At 46.2% G+C, this 15,367-nt stretch overlaps 6 protein-coding genes across 8 annotated transcripts; 2 read left to right on the top strand and 4 right to left on the bottom strand.

Moving 5' to 3' along the window:
* The first annotated feature begins 210 nt into the window (after positions 1-210).
* On the top strand, positions 211-1,973 carry LOC108156710 (mitochondrial import inner membrane translocase subunit TIM50-C). The gene is made up of 5 exons (XM_017288362.2): positions 211-459; positions 531-699; positions 768-1,296; positions 1,364-1,487; positions 1,547-1,973. Exons 1-5 carry the CDS (start codon positions 300-302, stop codon positions 1,735-1,737), a joined length of 1,173 nt encoding a protein of 390 aa, XP_017143851.1. The 5' UTR covers positions 211-299; the 3' UTR covers positions 1,738-1,973.
* Positions 1,974-3,317: 1,344 nt separating this feature from the next.
* On the bottom strand, positions 3,318-5,566 carry LOC108156700 (zinc finger protein 391). The gene is made up of 2 exons (XM_017288351.2): positions 4,606-5,566; positions 3,318-4,546 (listed from the first exon to the last, which is right to left on the bottom strand). The coding sequence occupies exons 1-2, from the start codon at positions 5,347-5,349 to the stop codon at positions 3,614-3,616; spliced, it is 1,677 nt and encodes a 558-aa protein (XP_017143840.1). The 5' UTR covers positions 5,350-5,566; the 3' UTR covers positions 3,318-3,613.
* Positions 5,567-6,132: 566 nt separating this feature from the next.
* LOC108161527 (RING finger protein vilya) lies at positions 6,133-7,201 on the bottom strand. Of its 2 annotated transcripts, XM_017295809.2 has the most exons (3): positions 6,734-7,201; positions 6,487-6,650; positions 6,133-6,433 (listed from the first exon to the last, which is right to left on the bottom strand). In XM_017295809.2, exons 1-3 carry the CDS (start codon positions 7,109-7,111, stop codon positions 6,235-6,237), a joined length of 741 nt encoding a protein of 246 aa, XP_017151298.1. In that variant the 5' UTR covers positions 7,112-7,201; the 3' UTR covers positions 6,133-6,234. The 2 variants fall into 2 exon arrangements, with proteins under 2 accessions (XP_017151298.1, XP_017151306.1); XM_017295817.2 differs by lacking the exon at positions 6,133-6,433 and having other exon boundaries at positions 6,589-6,679.
* A 58-nt stretch (positions 7,202-7,259) lies between these two features.
* Positions 7,260-9,543, bottom strand: LOC108161517 (mitosis initiation protein fs(1)Ya). The gene is made up of 2 exons (XM_017295798.2): positions 9,421-9,543; positions 7,260-9,358 (listed from the first exon to the last, which is right to left on the bottom strand). Exons 1-2 carry the CDS (start codon positions 9,460-9,462, stop codon positions 7,337-7,339), a joined length of 2,064 nt encoding a protein of 687 aa, XP_017151287.1. The 5' UTR covers positions 9,463-9,543; the 3' UTR covers positions 7,260-7,336.
* A 388-nt stretch (positions 9,544-9,931) lies between these two features.
* Positions 9,932-13,024, top strand: LOC108161507 (activating signal cointegrator 1 complex subunit 2). The gene is made up of 5 exons (XM_017295786.2): positions 9,932-10,435; positions 10,496-10,656; positions 10,731-11,345; positions 11,417-11,695; positions 11,754-13,024. The coding sequence occupies exons 1-5, from the start codon at positions 10,322-10,324 to the stop codon at positions 12,805-12,807; spliced, it is 2,223 nt and encodes a 740-aa protein (XP_017151275.1). The 5' UTR covers positions 9,932-10,321; the 3' UTR covers positions 12,808-13,024.
* Positions 12,831-15,304, bottom strand: LOC117188205. Of its 2 annotated transcripts, XM_033391695.1 has the most exons (6): positions 15,122-15,304; positions 14,836-15,058; positions 14,682-14,768; positions 13,796-14,623; positions 13,398-13,740; positions 12,831-13,336 (listed from the first exon to the last, which is right to left on the bottom strand). In XM_033391695.1, exons 1-6 carry the CDS (start codon positions 15,203-15,205, stop codon positions 13,000-13,002), a joined length of 1,902 nt encoding a protein of 633 aa, XP_033247586.1. In that variant the 5' UTR covers positions 15,206-15,304; the 3' UTR covers positions 12,831-12,999. The 2 variants fall into 2 exon arrangements, with proteins under 2 accessions (XP_033247586.1, XP_033247583.1); XM_033391692.1 differs by having other exon boundaries at positions 14,836-15,304.
* Between the last annotated feature and the right edge of the window lie 63 nt (positions 15,305-15,367).

Here is a 15,367-nt window from a genome sequence, read left to right as displayed (position 1 = left end):
AGAAAAAGTTTAACACATTGCCGACCAGTGAAACTTGAAGAATTTTAGCACAGTTCTGGTGAAAGATATCGTGGTAATTTTTGTAAGCAAATATAAAGGATATGATGGACCTACAAGATTAATTATTATTACTATTATTAGTGTTATTTTCCGCGGTTTAACCCAAGCTGTTACAATGTTTAAATAAAGGGGGTTTAAGTGGGCTAAGTTCGTTTTTTCATCGGTATGCCGGCTTATCGTTTCAGAAAATAAATTTGTAATAGAATTTTTGTTGGTAAAACTATTAGATTGGCATAAACATGGCACCGGGTAGCGTTTTCCAAATTTTGCGTATAGCTAAAGGAGCGCGACCGCCCGTTCTCACAGCATTTCAACGCATATTGGGTAATCATCAGAAGACTATGTCGGCTCTTCCTCGTGCTCTGTGCACGGTGCGAAACTATAGCAGCACAGCCAGCAGTAAGTACAATTGGGAACTCTACCATTTACCCTTTGATGATTGATTCATGGTTACATATGTGACATTACAGAAGAGGAACCTGCTCCATCTGCTGGCGACGCCGAAAATGCTTCATTACTGTCGAAGCTATTTCCCCAAACAGCACCTGAGATGAACAAAACCGAAGAGCAGGAGCGTCAGAAGCGCGAAGAGGAGGAGACCAAGGAGAACGAGCGCGCCTGGAAACGCATGAAACTGGGGTACGTAACCGCAAAAACTAAAAAGGAATACCCTGAACATTCCCTCTAAACGTGGATGCTTTTATTAGCTTTGCCGTGTTTGGTGGTGGCGGCATTGTCGGCGGTTTGTGGGCCCTCTATGAGTTTGGCAAGCCCGATGTGGATCCCAATGGCCTGACAATAGAGGATGAGTTCACACACAAGCCCATGGTACAGCAGTATTTCCAACGCATGTGGAAATCACTGCACTACTACCAGAAGATGATACAAGAGCCGTCGCGTGACAAGCTCTTGCCCGATCCTCTCCAGCATCCATATATACAGCCAAAATATACGCTTGTCCTCGAGATGAAGGACGTTTTGGTGCATCCCGATTGGACATATCAGACTGGCTGGCGCTTCAAGAAGCGGCCCGGCGTCGATCACTTCCTGTCCGAACTGGCCAAAGAATTTGAAATCGTTGTCTTCACAGCCGAACAGGGCATGACGGTGTTCCCCATTCTAGACGCCCTCGATCCGCATGGCTATATCATGTATCGTCTGGTGCGCGATGCCACGCACTTTGTCGATGGCCATCATGTCAAGAATTTAAACAATTTGAATCGTGACCTGCGAAAGGTAAGTGTCTCCCGATAATACTTGATGAGAAATGGATGATGAGACCTACTTTCGCTTTTCGCGGCAGGTGATTGTGGTTGATTGGGACCACAATGCCACAAAAATGCATCCAGATAACACATTCGGCATCGCTCGCTGGAATGGGAACGACGATGATACCCAGCTCCTCGATCTGGTGGCCTTTCTAAAGAGTAAGTTCCCACTCGGGTTTTTATTCCTCTCTGGTTAATGGTTTATTTCTCTCGTTTAGTTATTGCCCAAAACGACGTGGAAGATGTGAGGGAAACCCTGCACTATTATCGACAGTTTGAGGATCCTATCAGTCAATTCAGAGAGAATCAGCGCAAGCTGGCCGAACAAATGCAGGAGGAGGAACGTATTGAGAGGGCTAAGGCTAAGCCCATGGTCAAGCAATGGACACGCAACCTTCTGGGACGCTAGAACCGCCCCCACCCCCAAATCATCCCAGACACCCAGAAAGACAAATTAAACTACACAAAACTAAATCCAAATGAACCCCAAAAAGCACACAAGCCGACCGAATAGAATGTCTAGAGATTTTGGGTTGGGGACAGGGAAATTGCAAGTAAAAATGGTCTTCTTTTTGTAATTGAACAAATCAAGCGAAAGTTTTTGTTTTCAATGAATTGCATAGCTTGTTTTCGTTGTATGGCAAATGTTATCTTAATAATAATAATAATAATAATATAATAGTTACACTTAAACAAATAAAAAAAGAAAAAAAACAAACACCAAAGACGAAGACGTAGAGAGATACATACATACATATATATGTAAATATGTAATAAACATTCATCTATATAAAAACCCGCTTATACCTACATTTGACCCGGTTTTTCTCTGAAACTTTTATCAATTGAAGTTTTCGATATTTTCTATACTTTTAATTGTATGGAAAAGTGGCAGTCGGCTTAACAGAATCAATATTAATGCTTATGAAACAAGGCATAAATCTGAGTGGTGGCACGCCATACTGGGGATGGGGATTACATCGGTAATTCCTCTGGAATCCTGGGTAACCTAACTAGTCCTCGATATTAGTCCTCTATAATTCGAAGCCAGTCTAAAGTAAATCTCTACTATGGGCACTCTACCGAAAGCCTAGAGCTTGCTGCTAACAGCATCATCTAAGCAGCTCTCGCCCTTTATCTCTCTCGATATGTCGCTTTCGTTTGTCCTTGGCCAGCAGCGGCTTCTGAGCAGCTCTCGCAATCATTTTCAGCATTGCTTTAATTTAGGGCACAGTCGAATCGAATCGTCTGTCCTGGCAATCACTCTTCACCAATCTAATCCTTGACTGACTCGTCCCGAATTGTCTTGAATATCTGTATAGGTGTACAGGTTTTCACTTATCTCTCTCGAACGTTTTGCTATCGTTTGTCGTTTGTCATATTAAACAATCAACTTTCGATTTATATAGTTTATTTCTAAAACATATATTAAGGCCAATTCTCTACCTAATATATAATATATAATAAAGACATGAATATAAAAATAAATTATATCAATTTAAAAACTAAGCAATTGCTACTCAAAAATTTGAGTGACTAGTGCATTCAAAATTAGTAGTACTAGGATTAAGTTAAAATAAACATAAAACACACAAAAATATAGAAAAAGATGACCAGTAAGCCAAATAAAATAAAGCAAAATTTCAAAAATCCCTCCACAGAAAACCTACAGTTAATAACAGATTACTTCAAATAAACAAATATATACCACGGCATTTAAAAATTACTTTTTAAATACTCTAAATACTTTAGTACTTTACCCAACCTAATGGCTAGATCATAAACTCGGCGAAAATATATCATACACTAAATAAAGCCGAAAGTCGACGGCATTAAAAAAAGATCTCATAGTAAACATATGGCTAACATTAAATTAATTAAAAATATAATCTTTGTAATTTTATTTTTAAAGTTTACTTAACTAATTAAATAAATTGTTTGATTTAACTAAATGAAATTAAAATTAAATGAAAAATACGTTTTTGTCGATTTTTTATTTTTTTTATTTGTTAGTCGAATTTTGATGGTTGACGTTGTTCGTCTTTATGACTAATGAAACTTAAAAGGGGTACATACATATAAAAGGCAGAATCATGACAGAAACAAAAACTGGTGCATATACACCTTTTACTTTTACCCTTTCCAGTTTCTTCTCTACGAGTACTATCCGCAGTTTTATACATGATATACATATAGTCTATATATATTTGTAGATATTCTTAGGCTAACCTTAAACCAGTAGTGTCGTATCCCTCCCCTTAGCGTCCCTGCCGCTGCTGCGTGGCCTAGAGCACCACCACAACCTTGGAGTTGGACACTTTTTGGTCAGTTACGTCGGCCAAATGCATGACCGTAGAGGATCCTCCTCCTTCACCGCCATGACGGTGGTTGAGATCATTGGTCACATGCATGCCCACTGCCGCAGAGCTGACAACGGAGGTGGTGGTGCCACTGTGGCACGACTCCTTGTTGTGGACGCGCAGGTGACTGTTCAGTCGCTTCTTGGTGGGGAATGCCTTGCCGCAGATCTCGCACTTGAATGGCTTCTCGCCGGAGTGCAAGCGGACATGGGCATTGAGGTTGCTGGTGAATGTGAAGGCACGACCACAGATGTTGCACTTGTGCGGCTTTTGGCCGGAGTGGACAAGCAGGTGCTTCTTGTAGCCGGACTTCTGCGACAGTCCCACGCCGCAAATCTCACAGGTGAACATCTTGGCGCCGGTGTGGCTAACCTTGTGCTGCCTCAGCGATGAGGAATCAAAGTAGGCTTTGTTGCACAAATCACAAGCATATGGTCGCTCTCCAGTGTGCGTGAGCATGTGGCGTCTTAGATGATCCAAAGCGGCATAGCCGCGACCGCACTGATCACAATTGTGTGGCTTTTCCTCTGCATGGGTGCGCTTGTGGGCGGCCAGGCTAGATGTGGTGCGATAGAATCTTCCACAGATGGTGCACTGGTGGGGCTTGACATTGGTGTGGGTAAGCATGTGCTCCTTGAAGTTGCGCAAATGCTTCAGCTTCTTGCCGCACTCCTCGCATCTGTACAGCTTTTCGTTTATGTGGGAACGCATGTGCTGGTTCAACCGGCACTGTTGGCGGAAAGACTTGTGGCATTCGTTGCAGACATACGGTAGCGGCTCGCAGGGTTGTTGGCTCGAATCCAGGGACTCATCTTGGTAGTCTGCCTCCTCGGCCTCGACCTCCTCTTCTTCGCAAGTCTGTTGGATAGTTTTTGGATGCAAAGTAACGTTTCTACGGGATGGGGGGTTGCACTTACCAAATGCTCCTCTGTTTCCTCCTCTACGATGTCCAGTCCCTCTTCGCCGATCTCCTCTAGGAGGGCGTCTTCGGAGCGTATCACTATCATTTGGTCATCGAGCATATCGGCTGTCGTTTCGTCCATCACTTCGATGTCATCCTCATCGCCGTCAAGCGAGCAGAACTCATTCTTGATGGTCACATATTCGATTTCTGCTGGCTGGTACTCATGGACGCTCTCCATCTCTAAATGCTCGGCTGTGGCTGCTAGCTGTTCATCCTCCTCCTCCTCTACATGCTCCTCATGCTCGGCCACCTCCTCGATGACGAACTCCTCCTCGACTTGCTGCAGTTCGCTAGGATTCTCTAGCATAGCGGACGACGACTCGTCCGTGGAGGAGCCCTGTTTGGCGCTGCTGCCCCCCTGCACATCGGTTAGCATCTCAACCATGACGTACTCATCGAAGGCGTCGTTGGCTTCATTCAGTCCCTGGCGCAGAAGTTCGTCCGAATCAATAACCATGCGCTTGAATGCAACTGCCTGCTCCAGGAGCTGCAGGCAGTTCTGGCATATGTGCTGCGGCATCGTTTCGCCGTCCTCCGGCTCAAATGAGAGGTTCGAGCAATACTTCAGCATGTTGGCCAGGGTGGTGGTGCCTTCGGTACCAATCTCGATCTCGTCTTGGAGCGATTTATATAGCTTGCAGGCTCGTGTACAGGTACGGCAATTCATCACCACGCTCCCAGCCTTGGCCGTCATCATTGTATCGCGATTTCTCTTATTTTAATTGATCCGTTTTGTCGGATAATCCGAATGCTTTTCCAATACCACGCACACAACGACTTCTTTTGCTTTTTTTTGCTATTTTATTTAAAAAGCAAGCAAAATGTGTTTTCAAAACAAAAAACTATGGTCAATAATACACTCTACACGGTTACTACACGGTCACTTCACATTTTCTACACAATGGAAGGAAAAAGAGGGTGTGGACAACAGGCAACACGGCAATTTGCAATATGTCTTGCCTGGTTTTGCCTCTCAGAAATATATCGAAATAGACGTCACAGTTTCAAAATATACCGTAAATATACTGACGAATTACTTGTATTCTTATTCCATCATATGCCTTGATTTTGATATTCGGTTGAATATTACCAGCTAGCTAGGACCTGAGGGTCCTGAACACATAATTTGATCTGTTTGACGAAATTAAAAACTAATATAAAGAGTGCGTAAATTAGACATTGTGTATAAACTGCCAGTTTGACCGCGGACTTATTATACGGACTGACACTCAGAAGTATACCGATAAAAAAAGAACTAAGTCCATTCAACTTCCCTATATGCAAAAGGTGAACAACTCGAATAAAGCCGCTGAAAAAAAAGCCGAAACAGATAGCCAATAACCGATTTGAAGAAAGCAGTTCGCCTAGCGATACTATCGATTGGATAATCGCAAGAGCTGCGCGCCAAAGCAAATTGTTTGAAAGTGAATGACTGACAAGGTTATGAAAGCAACCCAGTGGAATAAGCGATGCACGGAAGTAGGATTTGAGAGATCGAAAATACAAAAAACCTGCGTTTTCAATTTAATTAAAACAATTGGCCATTACTAAATCAAATTTGGGGAAGACACTAAACATACAATTACAGATCGAATGAATTATTTGACTCGTGAGCAAAGCTGGTGATCTGCTGCCTACGATTTTCTGCAGCTGCCGATTGCGGCGGTGGCATACGATTCCGAAAGCAGGTAGGGGCCCTGGAATCAAGTGGGTCGATCGCCAGGACCGATGCGGGTCCCGTATGCTCTTCCATTGATCTCCGACGCTTGGACATGAGAAAACTAAAGAACGATTAAAAATGGAATTTCGTTTCGCTTAATTGTCAAAGACTTACCGGCGTTCCGCCTCCTTTTGCTTTGCCACCTGCAATTTAATTTGACGCATTCGTAGCGTCAGTTTTCTCCGCTCCACGCGCAGCGTCTGTTGCTCATGAAAATGCTTCTGGCATACCAACTGGGCTAGCTCTATGTCCTTGTCTAATTTGTCCATAATCTTCTCCTGTTATGGACAAAAGACAAGCAATTAAACTGAACTGAAATTAATACATTTTAGGTAATTTTGTAATTAGATAAGTTGTTTACCTTCTTTTCCTTGTACTTATTGAAATGTTTTTGGTTGGTTCGCTGGAATGTTTCTACGAAATCAAGGGCCAAATTCCACGGCTCCGGATGAAACAATCGCTTCAGATTATTGGGCATCGAGTTGTTTATTTGCCGGCCGCGCACATTCTTGTGGCAGATGGGGCACGTGTAGATGGGCGCATCGCTGGGCGTGCGTCCTAGGCAGGCTTTCACGCATTTCTCGCAGCTCACATGCTGGCAGGCCAGTAAGAAGAACATGTGCCTCTTGAGGGCAAACTGATCGAAGCAGCGATTGCAGTGTATCCATAGTTTATTGGCATCCGGCTTGGCCGTCGGGGACGACTTGCCAGCATCTTCCGCGCCAACTGTGGACATCATTTTGATCAAATATCGGTGCAAATGTTTTGGGTTTGTTTATTTAATTGTAACTGGACTTTTCCCAGGGCTGGGATACCAGTGTAACAAATTATTCCAACTATATGGCAACTTCGCTGTGTGTACTAACTGTCGGGCAACTCTGCCAGGATAACGGAACATGCAAAAACACAAGACTTTTATTTGAATATAAAAAGAAACATGAAACACAATATTTAAAACTATTAGTTAGGTCTGGCGCATCCGCTCAATTGGTTCCCTGGGCCGGATGCGATACCGCTTTGACGAACTGGACGGCGACATGGAATTGTAATACTGATTATCCAGTGTCTGAGTGCGCTTCCGCTTCAAGGGCTGCACATCATCCGTAGCTTGCGTCGAAGTGCGCACAAGAGAGCCTGCTATCGAGGCGCAACGTCTGATCAGGGAGCCAGATGATCCATTGTTCTCCTTGTCGTACTTGTCGCCTCGCAATGTGGCCGGCAGTCGCATCATGGAGCTCATTATGGACCAGAGGCGTCCTGTGCCCTGATCCTGCTTCTTATCTTTTCGTGTGGAGGCATTGGTTGGCAAAAAGACCTCTTCATCTTCATCTTCCTCCACCCCAGGACTTTGACCCACTGGCAGGTCCTGGACCCCACTGAAGGTTCCCAGCTTGTAGCAATCTCGCAGCGGCGGACGAGCTCTGAGACGTTCCGGTGGCGGTGAACTGCGATACATGGATGCCATAGACTTCTCCTTCTTGATGGCGGGCGAGAACTCCCCGCTTATCTGGCGCGGTACAATCGGCTGCCTACGCCGCTCTAGACGCTCCGGCGTGCCAGCATTCGGAGTGTAGAATGTATCCTTACTGTCCTCCTCCCCATTCTGGAAGGCTACTTCCTGGCTCTTGTACGGTGTCTCAAATTTAATTTGCTTCTTATTAATGGCAGCGCCAGTAACTCTGGTGATTGGTGTAATGGGCGGCACATGAACCTCCGCCGACTCCGAGGTGGATCGGATGATCTCCACACTCTCGCAGGAATTGTAAACGGTGGACCCGCTACTCTCACCAATGCTCGAGGGCATGGTCCTGGTAATGATAATCGACTCTGTGGTCAGTTTTTGGGCCGAGAGCAGATATGGCCTCCTGTAAACCTCATGAGGATGCGACAAGGAATTCGTCTCCGAGGAAGAGCTCTCACTTTGAGTTCGTCGAACGACGGGCGAAAGGCGCAAATCTAAAGCAGATGATCCAGCTGCTCCCCCATCGGCCGAGTAGCTATTGTTATCGCTGAGATCGAGACGAACTCGCCGCTGGATAAGGCCGGTCGGGGGAGGAACCAGCATTGCTCCATGCTCGACAAAGGCTTTCTGAATGCTCTTGGACATGACCTGTCGGAGTGGGGTGACAGCGCTTATCTTGTTGCGAGCCCCCACCTTCCAGGCACGCTGCTGCAGCTGCTGCTGGATCGGATTTCCCTCAAGGGCCGGGCTCGGCTCCTCCTGATAGATGCTCGACACGTGTCCCCCATTGGAGGCATTGAAGGTGAGCGGCTCCTTGGGCTTGGCAAACATCGACTCCAACTGGACGGGGGTTGAAGTGGATCGAATTATCTTCCCCTTTTCTACGGTTTCATGCAGGTTTGCCAGCTGACCGATACTGCGCCTAATCGATGATCCATTACTGATGGATGAGATATTCCTGATGGAGGAGACACTATCGCCTATCAGTTCGTCGTGGGTGACACGACTCTTGGCCTTCCAGCGCATATTGATCAACGAAATGGGCGTCAAGCCCGGCGAGGTCTGGGTGGAGATGGTGGTGCACATTGGCGCACCCGAAGCGGGTACCATAGCCAGCGCCTGCTTTACAGTCACTTTGGATGATTCCGTATTGGCAGTTAGATCGCTGCTGCTGCCACTGCAGTCCTGTCGCATATCCACGCACTTGCTGAACTCTTGCAGATCGTTGATCTTCGTGTAGTTGCGAAAACACTTGCGACATCGCAGCGGTAGGTGGGCGGTCTCGATGTGCGCCAATAGCTCCGCATAGATTTCCTCACACAGCACAAGGGGCTTGCGCTCGCATATCGGACAGAACACGTAGATAGTAGTCAGTCCCGACTCCATTTTCATTTTATGTTCGACTATGCCGATAGCATTAGCCATAGCAAGCGGCTCTCTCACTGCAATGGCGTGGGTTTTGAACTGATGCTTATTGCGGCATTTACCGCAACAGAATACACGCTGGCAGATGTGACACTTGCCCTGGCAATGAAACAAGACAATCGTATACAAACTCGTGGCGGTCTTTGGTTTAGGTATCATACCTCATCGAACTGCCACATGTTTAAGCCAGTAAAAATAGACATGACATGAAATTAAACATCGGTCCTGCGCACACACACACACACGCATGCAGAAAAATTCAACGGTTCTTTGTCGCCTCTATGTTTGCGGTAGTTTCAGAGTTGCTACGTATGATAAATATTTGGAAAATTACGCTTTTAAGCTAATTATATTTAGTTCGTTTATCTACATCGACTACCCTAACTGAATCCAATCGAAAGTCGTATTTCTCATCGTTAAGTCGCAACTATTCATTGCATGTCCCAATGGGAGTAAAATATTTGTAACTAGGCACTAACTAGATAGCGATAAGCTTAAATTCAAAAATTATATTATGATAATGAGGGGAATATATATACAAATGACAGCGCCGAAATGTAGTTCGATACTTGTGTATATCGAGTTACCTATCGATACTTGACGATACGTACGTTTCTAACAAAATTTTATAAACCAAACAAATTATTATTAACAAACGCAACCATAACTCAACTTTCTGTCACCACTAGTGTAAATAGGGTATTAAAATTGGGGTATTAGGGTGGCTCTTTATTTACCCGTTTTTACAATATTATTATTATTTTGAAGTACGCACTTAAACTTTAAAAGTTAATTTACAAGTTGAAAGCACACTTTAATTCAAATTAAATCGATTCAGTTGATATGATGATTTGGTGACAGATAAACGTGGATCCAACTGAGTGGGACGCGATGTCGAAAAATGTTGATTACACGACCTCACCTTATGCTCAGTGCTCCATGCGCTGCTGATGTGTTTGAACAATTTCATGAAGTTCACAAAATTCTATGTTCAATAAAAATCTGCTGGCATCAAAACAGAAGAAAATAGTTTAGCATAGATAACTAAGCATAGGAAAAGCCATGCTGGACAACGACACCAGCAACAACAATTGCAATCCACATAAACTGCCACTCGGGGATCTTAAGTTCGCCCTCTCTGGCCAGGATGGCGTCAAGAGGCATGTCCCAGCTCTGGTGAGTGAGAAAATGTCATTTCCTTGCATATTTACTTATAAGGTGTATGGCGTCTTGCAGGATGAGCATTGGGTGAGACGAGAGAAGCCCTTTGGTAGCTACATTTGCCTGATGAGCTCCTATGGCAAGCTCAAGACCGCAGCGGCCCTGGAGGAATGGACATTTACAGCCAACAATTGCCGTCAGGATTTGGAGTTTCTGCTTGGCTTGAGCCAGCATGAGTGAGAATTCGAATTTCAACGTCACTTTACATCCATACCATAGCTAAGAAAATATTCCTGCTGTCTCTGCACAGATTCTGGTCGTATATGGTGTACGAGGAGTCGGCCATGGCTGCCATTGTGACATTCCTGCAACGAGCCAATCCATACTATAGACAACCCGATGTCAGTGATAATTCCGCACAGGATAAGGAGATAGCTCAGGCCAATCAACTGTATGCGCAGCTCCTTAGACTCGTTGTGCGTCTGGTGATGCGTCTCTGCACCGCAAAAGAATCGGCCTCCGAATGGATTACCCCTCAGCAGCACAGTAGCCTCCTATATAGCAACTATCTGATCTCTGTGCCGCTTCTGTTCGATCTGGCCATTGCCGTGGGCGACTCCGAGCCCCGAAATGTGGCCCTGCTGAGTCAAATCTTTGACAGCGTTCTGTGTATTCAGCCGGAGTACAAGAAGGACCTGAAGGAGGCAGTGGCCTTCTATGAAAGTGCCTTTCTCAGCATGCAGATTCAAGTGGAAAACGAAGGCTGCGAGGGCGCAGGCGGTGGAGTGCCGATTGATGGTGATCTGGAGACGCCCTACGATGATGTGGTGCTGTTTGCCTTAGATTGTGCCTATACGCTGCGACTCTTGCTGCAGCTACGTCCAGAGCTGGTGGAGACCATCGAAGAGCTTCGCCTGGTGCAAAGGTGCCAAACATTCCATCTCCCTCTTTCTTCCTGTGTGTTCTCTGTATCATTCGTCTCTTTCTTATTCGTAGTATTGCCAATTTCTACGATCTGACTGTTCCCATGCTGTACAAGAACATCTATATGGTGAATCCCCAGGCAAATTCCCTGCGCTGGCTGAACGAGACCCGCCAACAATTCCTTGGCGTGGTTCGTGATGTCATCAGCTCACAGCTGCAAGGCGGACGCGGCCAGCAGTTGGTGGAGCTGCTGCAGGAGTGCCTCTCCGCCCAGACGTTTGTGGTGGACTACCAGCGACAGTATCCGCTCGAGCATGACATGCAAATGCTGCTCAATCGCTGTCCCAATGTGTACGTAAATCTCTCCGACTCCAATCGGTTGAATTTATAATATATACCTTCTTTACAGGAAAAACTATAAGGTGGACTTTGTGGTATCTGGCTATCAGAAGGCTGTGAGCACTTGCCTCAGTGGCGTCATGGCCGATGAGCTGGACAGCAGCCAGGACGTCTCTTTTGACGGCGACGAAGAGGAGGACTCTACGCCCACCTCGCCACTGCCTCAGGCCACCTCCAATGGGTCAACGCGCGACATTGATCTGGAGGTCAGCGCTGTGCTGGATGTGCTGCCCGATCTGGGCATGGGCTTCATACGTTCCCTCCTCACTCGCTACGAGAACAGCGAGCAGGCGATAGCAGCCATTTTAGATGACAATCTGCCACCGGATCTCGCTGAAATGGATCGGCAGAAGGTATATGTACCACCCGATCCACAAGATAAGCTCCAGAGTCAGACGGGCGTGCGTCACTTCAATGTGTGCGATGGCGATCGCTATGATGTCCTTACGCAGGATAAGCCCGAGTGCATTATCAAGAAAGGCAAGGGTCTGCCTGGTGGTCCACGCAATGCCGAGCAGCTGCTGGACGACAAAACGGATGTGAAAAAGCTGAAGGAGCGCTACCAGCAGTATGCCATGGTCGAAGAGTCGACCCACGATGGCGATGGCGGAGAATACGATGATGAGTACGATGACAGCTATGAGGCCCTCAACGAGGGTCAAGCACCGCCCGTGAGTCTCCTGCGTGCGCGAATGCAGGCGGCCTCTCACTTGGCGTCCTCTCACGCTGCTGCCTACGAGATCCAGGACCAGGAGGAGGATGACGACGATAGCTCCGATAGCAAGTCCGAAAAGGGGACGGTGTCCCGTGGGGGCGCCGACTTCTGTGAGAACCCGGAGGCTATCCGTGCCCGCTACCAACAACGACAAATGGCCAAATATGGCCAGCGGGGATCAAGTGGGGCACAGCAGAGTGCTGCTGTGAGCGGGGCACCCAAGGGACAAGGCCAGACGCAGCAGACCCAACGCAGCCGCGGCCAAAAGGAGGCGCACAAATCATCGCGTGCCAATCACAATCGAAAGGCAGGAGCTGCTTTTAAGCGCAGCAAAGGCATGATGTCCTAAAACATAAATAAAAGATTACTATGTGAACGCACAGTTTATATTTAAAACTTGATTGGGCACTTGAAATATTCAAAATGTACATGACTCGACTTGGACCTTCAGTCAAAGGCGTCCATTGATATGTAATGGTAAATATGTGTATAATTAGCATTGAAACTAGCTAAGATTAACTATAGGAAAGGAATCATTAAATTATGTGGTTTCTCTGTCCATAAAATTTCGATTTAGAATTTGCATTTTGGCGCTGTGCGTATCCACATTATTGACCAGCAGGTAATTCTCACGAACAAAAGTCTTGAATGGGGTGTTGAACTGATTGGGACGCCAGATTTTCTGTGTGTCAGTGATGCGCCAACGCTCTACGTTCACCTCAAACTGGCAGTACTGACACCGGAGTAGCTCCGCCTCGTTTTCAAACGTTACCAGGCCATAGGAGCAACGGGCGCAGAGCGTGCAGGAATATTTATAGCTGGCATCGCAGTCACTATTCAATGCCAGCTCTGGTATCAGGCTCTTTGCTTGGTAGGCCCTGAGGATACACAAGAGATAGGGGATAAACAAGAGAAGCAAGATGAGGCTTGCCAGCGTACCATTTGCGGCAGTTGTCGCCATGTCCTGTCTCACGGTTAAAGACAAAGGCCGCCACATGGCACATCTCATGCAGCAGTGGCTTTATAAGCATGCCCGGTTGATTGATGTGCTTCCACAGCAGAATACGCGCAGTGCGGTTCCCTGAAGAGTTGAAACCCAGCTCGCTGCTGCAGGGAGTACTCATGCTATTTTTCCAATAGATTTTCGCCTGAAGGCCGCAGTGAAAGATGGCATGATTGAACATACTAAATAGGACCTTGGCCAGAGCCACTTTGCACTTCTCAAAGTCACCTTTGCGATAGGGCAAAGCCCGCGGATGGCACATATTGATCGAATTCTGAGCTGTAAGTGGAAATAAAGTGTTAGTTTTTCTTTAGGACAAACGTATTTAACTAACGATTTAGGGATTCGACGAATCCGTAGAAGAGCGGATGCTGTTCTAGGCAGGCAATGCTTCCATTGTGGCGCCGGCAAATGCTCGCACGCTGTTTATCGCTTGGCAGTCCACTCAGATCGATCGGCTCCTTGAGGAAGGCCGGTGTCTGTGTCTCAATGAAGGTGGAATTCACCTGGACAATCAGATCATCATAAAATTTAGCTTGCCTCTCCTGAAATGTGGGTATATACAGTTTCGATGTGTTCAGCATTGACAAGGTGTTGCTGCTTGTCGGTGTGATGGGCGTAATAAGGCGTTTGGGTGTCGATAAGGTGGTCGTCTCAGTTAGATGACTCTTGGAGGCCACTGGAAGAGTCTCCTTTTGGGGAGAGTTATCTGGGTCATCGTCAAAGTTGTCCATGGGATTGTAGAGGCGCCGGCGCGGGGCAATAAGTCCCAGGAACTTGTGCAGTTTCGTCTTGAGCTCCGGATCATCATCAACCGATAGATCGGCTACGGGGTTGTCCCCCACAATCGCCACAGACTGGCTCAGATCAATATATATTAGACGTCGATCGCTTTTGGGGCTATTGGCTTCGCTGCTGCTGCTGTGCTGATAGGAGAAGCGCCTCTGTTTGCGACCCACCCATTTATGCTCCGTGGGGCTCTGGTCCACGTTATAATCGTCGTCATCATCACTGTCGATCGAAAAACTAATCGACTCGTCTTCCCCCTCCGGCTGCGACGAGGAGTAATCAAATGTGGTATCCAGAACAGTGCGCACGGCGCGTCCACTGCGGGTTACCACTGTCGGATTAGTAGGGGTGCTGGCACGACCCACCGACTGATCTACGAATATAAATCCATCTATATTATATCATTCTTCAGATACCTACTCCCGACTTACATTTTTCTACCGATCCACTGGCGGGTGATTCCCCAGATGTCCCACGTTTTCTTGAAGATCTTTGATCCATGTTGCCCAGACTAGAATCTATTATATTTGTTTTGAAAATTACTACGCCTTGTACATTATTATTTTTGGGGACAATTTTTCTTACTGCTTCTGCTGATTGTCTCTTCAGGTTCTGTCTCTTCGATGAGGATGTTATCCTCTTCTGAAGAGCTATTAATCTCGGATAAATGGAAGAAGCTGACCGCGCTCAACGAATCATCCGAATCAACAAAAAAAACACTGCTGCTATCTCTGCTAGGTGTATTTTCGTCGTCACTATTGCCAGCTTCGCCCATTTGGGGCAGTTTGCACGGGAGATCGTCATTCTTCTGCGACAGAAACTGGTGGAATGAAAGTGCCGTGTAGGGAGACACGGCAAATGAAAAACTTACTCTTTTATTCTCGGTAATATTCTCGTTTAATTTCAAATTGCTAAGCATATTTGACAAAGAAGTGTTATTTTCTTGAAGCGACATATTTACTTTACTGTTGCTTTGAGAGACTTGCCGGCATCATTCAATAGTGAAGTAACAGTGCTGGAAAGGGTGATATATAGCTATTTATCGATACTTGTGCTAGTCATTTGGCGGGGTTTTTTTCTATGATATGTATGAGGAACTATGATTCAAATTTGTAGC

The sequence above is a fragment of the Drosophila miranda genome, chromosome XL, assembly GCF_003369915.1.
Source record: "Drosophila miranda strain MSH22 chromosome XL, D.miranda_PacBio2.1, whole genome shotgun sequence".
NCBI lineage: Eukaryota > Metazoa > Arthropoda > Insecta > Diptera > Drosophilidae > Drosophila > Drosophila miranda.
The sequence above is the reverse complement of the archived record's forward strand: the minus strand, read 5'-3'. Positions and strand labels throughout refer to the sequence as shown.

What these genes read in the sequence shown, in the direction of transcription:
- LOC108161527 (XM_017295809.2), bottom strand. Translation starts at nt 7,111, where the DNA reads ATGATGTCCACAGTTGGCGCGGAAGATGCTGGCAAGTCGTCCCCGACG. An exon ending in ATAAGTACAAGGAAAAGAAG is followed by an intron (nt 6,651 to 6,733) that starts GTAAACAACTTA and finishes TGTCCATAACAG; the next exon opens with GAGAAGATTATGGACAAATT. An exon ending in CAAAAGGAGGCGGAACGCCG is followed by an intron (nt 6,434 to 6,486) that starts GTAAGTCTTTGA and finishes ATCGTTCTTTAG; the next exon opens with TTTTCTCATGTCCAAGCGTC.
- LOC117188205 (XM_033391692.1), bottom strand. Translation starts at nt 15,205, where the DNA reads ATGTCGCTTCAAGAAAATAACACTTCTTTGTCAAATATGCTTAGCAAT. An exon ending in CAGTGGATCGGTAGAAAAAT is followed by an intron (nt 14,624 to 14,681) that starts GTAAGTCGGGAG and finishes TTATATTCGTAG; the next exon opens with ATCAGTCGGTGGGTCGTGCC. An exon ending in ATTCGTCGAATCCCTAAATC is followed by an intron (nt 13,741 to 13,795) that starts GTTAGTTAAATA and finishes TTCCACTTACAG; the next exon opens with CTCAGAATTCGATCAATATG.
- LOC108156700 (XM_017288351.2), bottom strand. Translation starts at nt 5,349, where the DNA reads ATGATGACGGCCAAGGCTGGGAGCGTGGTGATGAATTGCCGTACCTGT. An exon ending in AGGAAACAGAGGAGCATTTG is followed by an intron (nt 4,547 to 4,605) that starts GTAAGTGCAACC and finishes ACTATCCAACAG; the next exon opens with ACTTGCGAAGAAGAGGAGGT.
- LOC108156710 (XM_017288362.2), top strand. Translation starts at nt 300, where the DNA reads ATGGCACCGGGTAGCGTTTTCCAAATTTTGCGTATAGCTAAAGGAGCG. An exon ending in CTATAGCAGCACAGCCAGCA is followed by an intron (nt 460 to 530) that starts GTAAGTACAATT and finishes GTGACATTACAG; the next exon opens with AAGAGGAACCTGCTCCATCT. An exon ending in TGAATCGTGACCTGCGAAAG is followed by an intron (nt 1,297 to 1,363) that starts GTAAGTGTCTCC and finishes TTTTCGCGGCAG; the next exon opens with GTGATTGTGGTTGATTGGGA.
- LOC108161507 (XM_017295786.2), top strand. Translation starts at nt 10,322, where the DNA reads ATGCTGGACAACGACACCAGCAACAACAATTGCAATCCACATAAACTG. An exon ending in AGAGGCATGTCCCAGCTCTG is followed by an intron (nt 10,436 to 10,495) that starts GTGAGTGAGAAA and finishes GGCGTCTTGCAG; the next exon opens with GATGAGCATTGGGTGAGACG. An exon ending in CTTGGCTTGAGCCAGCATGA is followed by an intron (nt 10,657 to 10,730) that starts GTGAGAATTCGA and finishes GTCTCTGCACAG; the next exon opens with ATTCTGGTCGTATATGGTGT.
- LOC108161517 (XM_017295798.2), bottom strand. Translation starts at nt 9,462, where the DNA reads ATGTCTATTTTTACTGGCTTAAACATGTGGCAGTTCGATGAG. An exon ending in ACATGTGGCAGTTCGATGAG is followed by an intron (nt 9,359 to 9,420) that starts GTATGATACCTA and finishes TTTCATTGCCAG; the next exon opens with GGCAAGTGTCACATCTGCCA.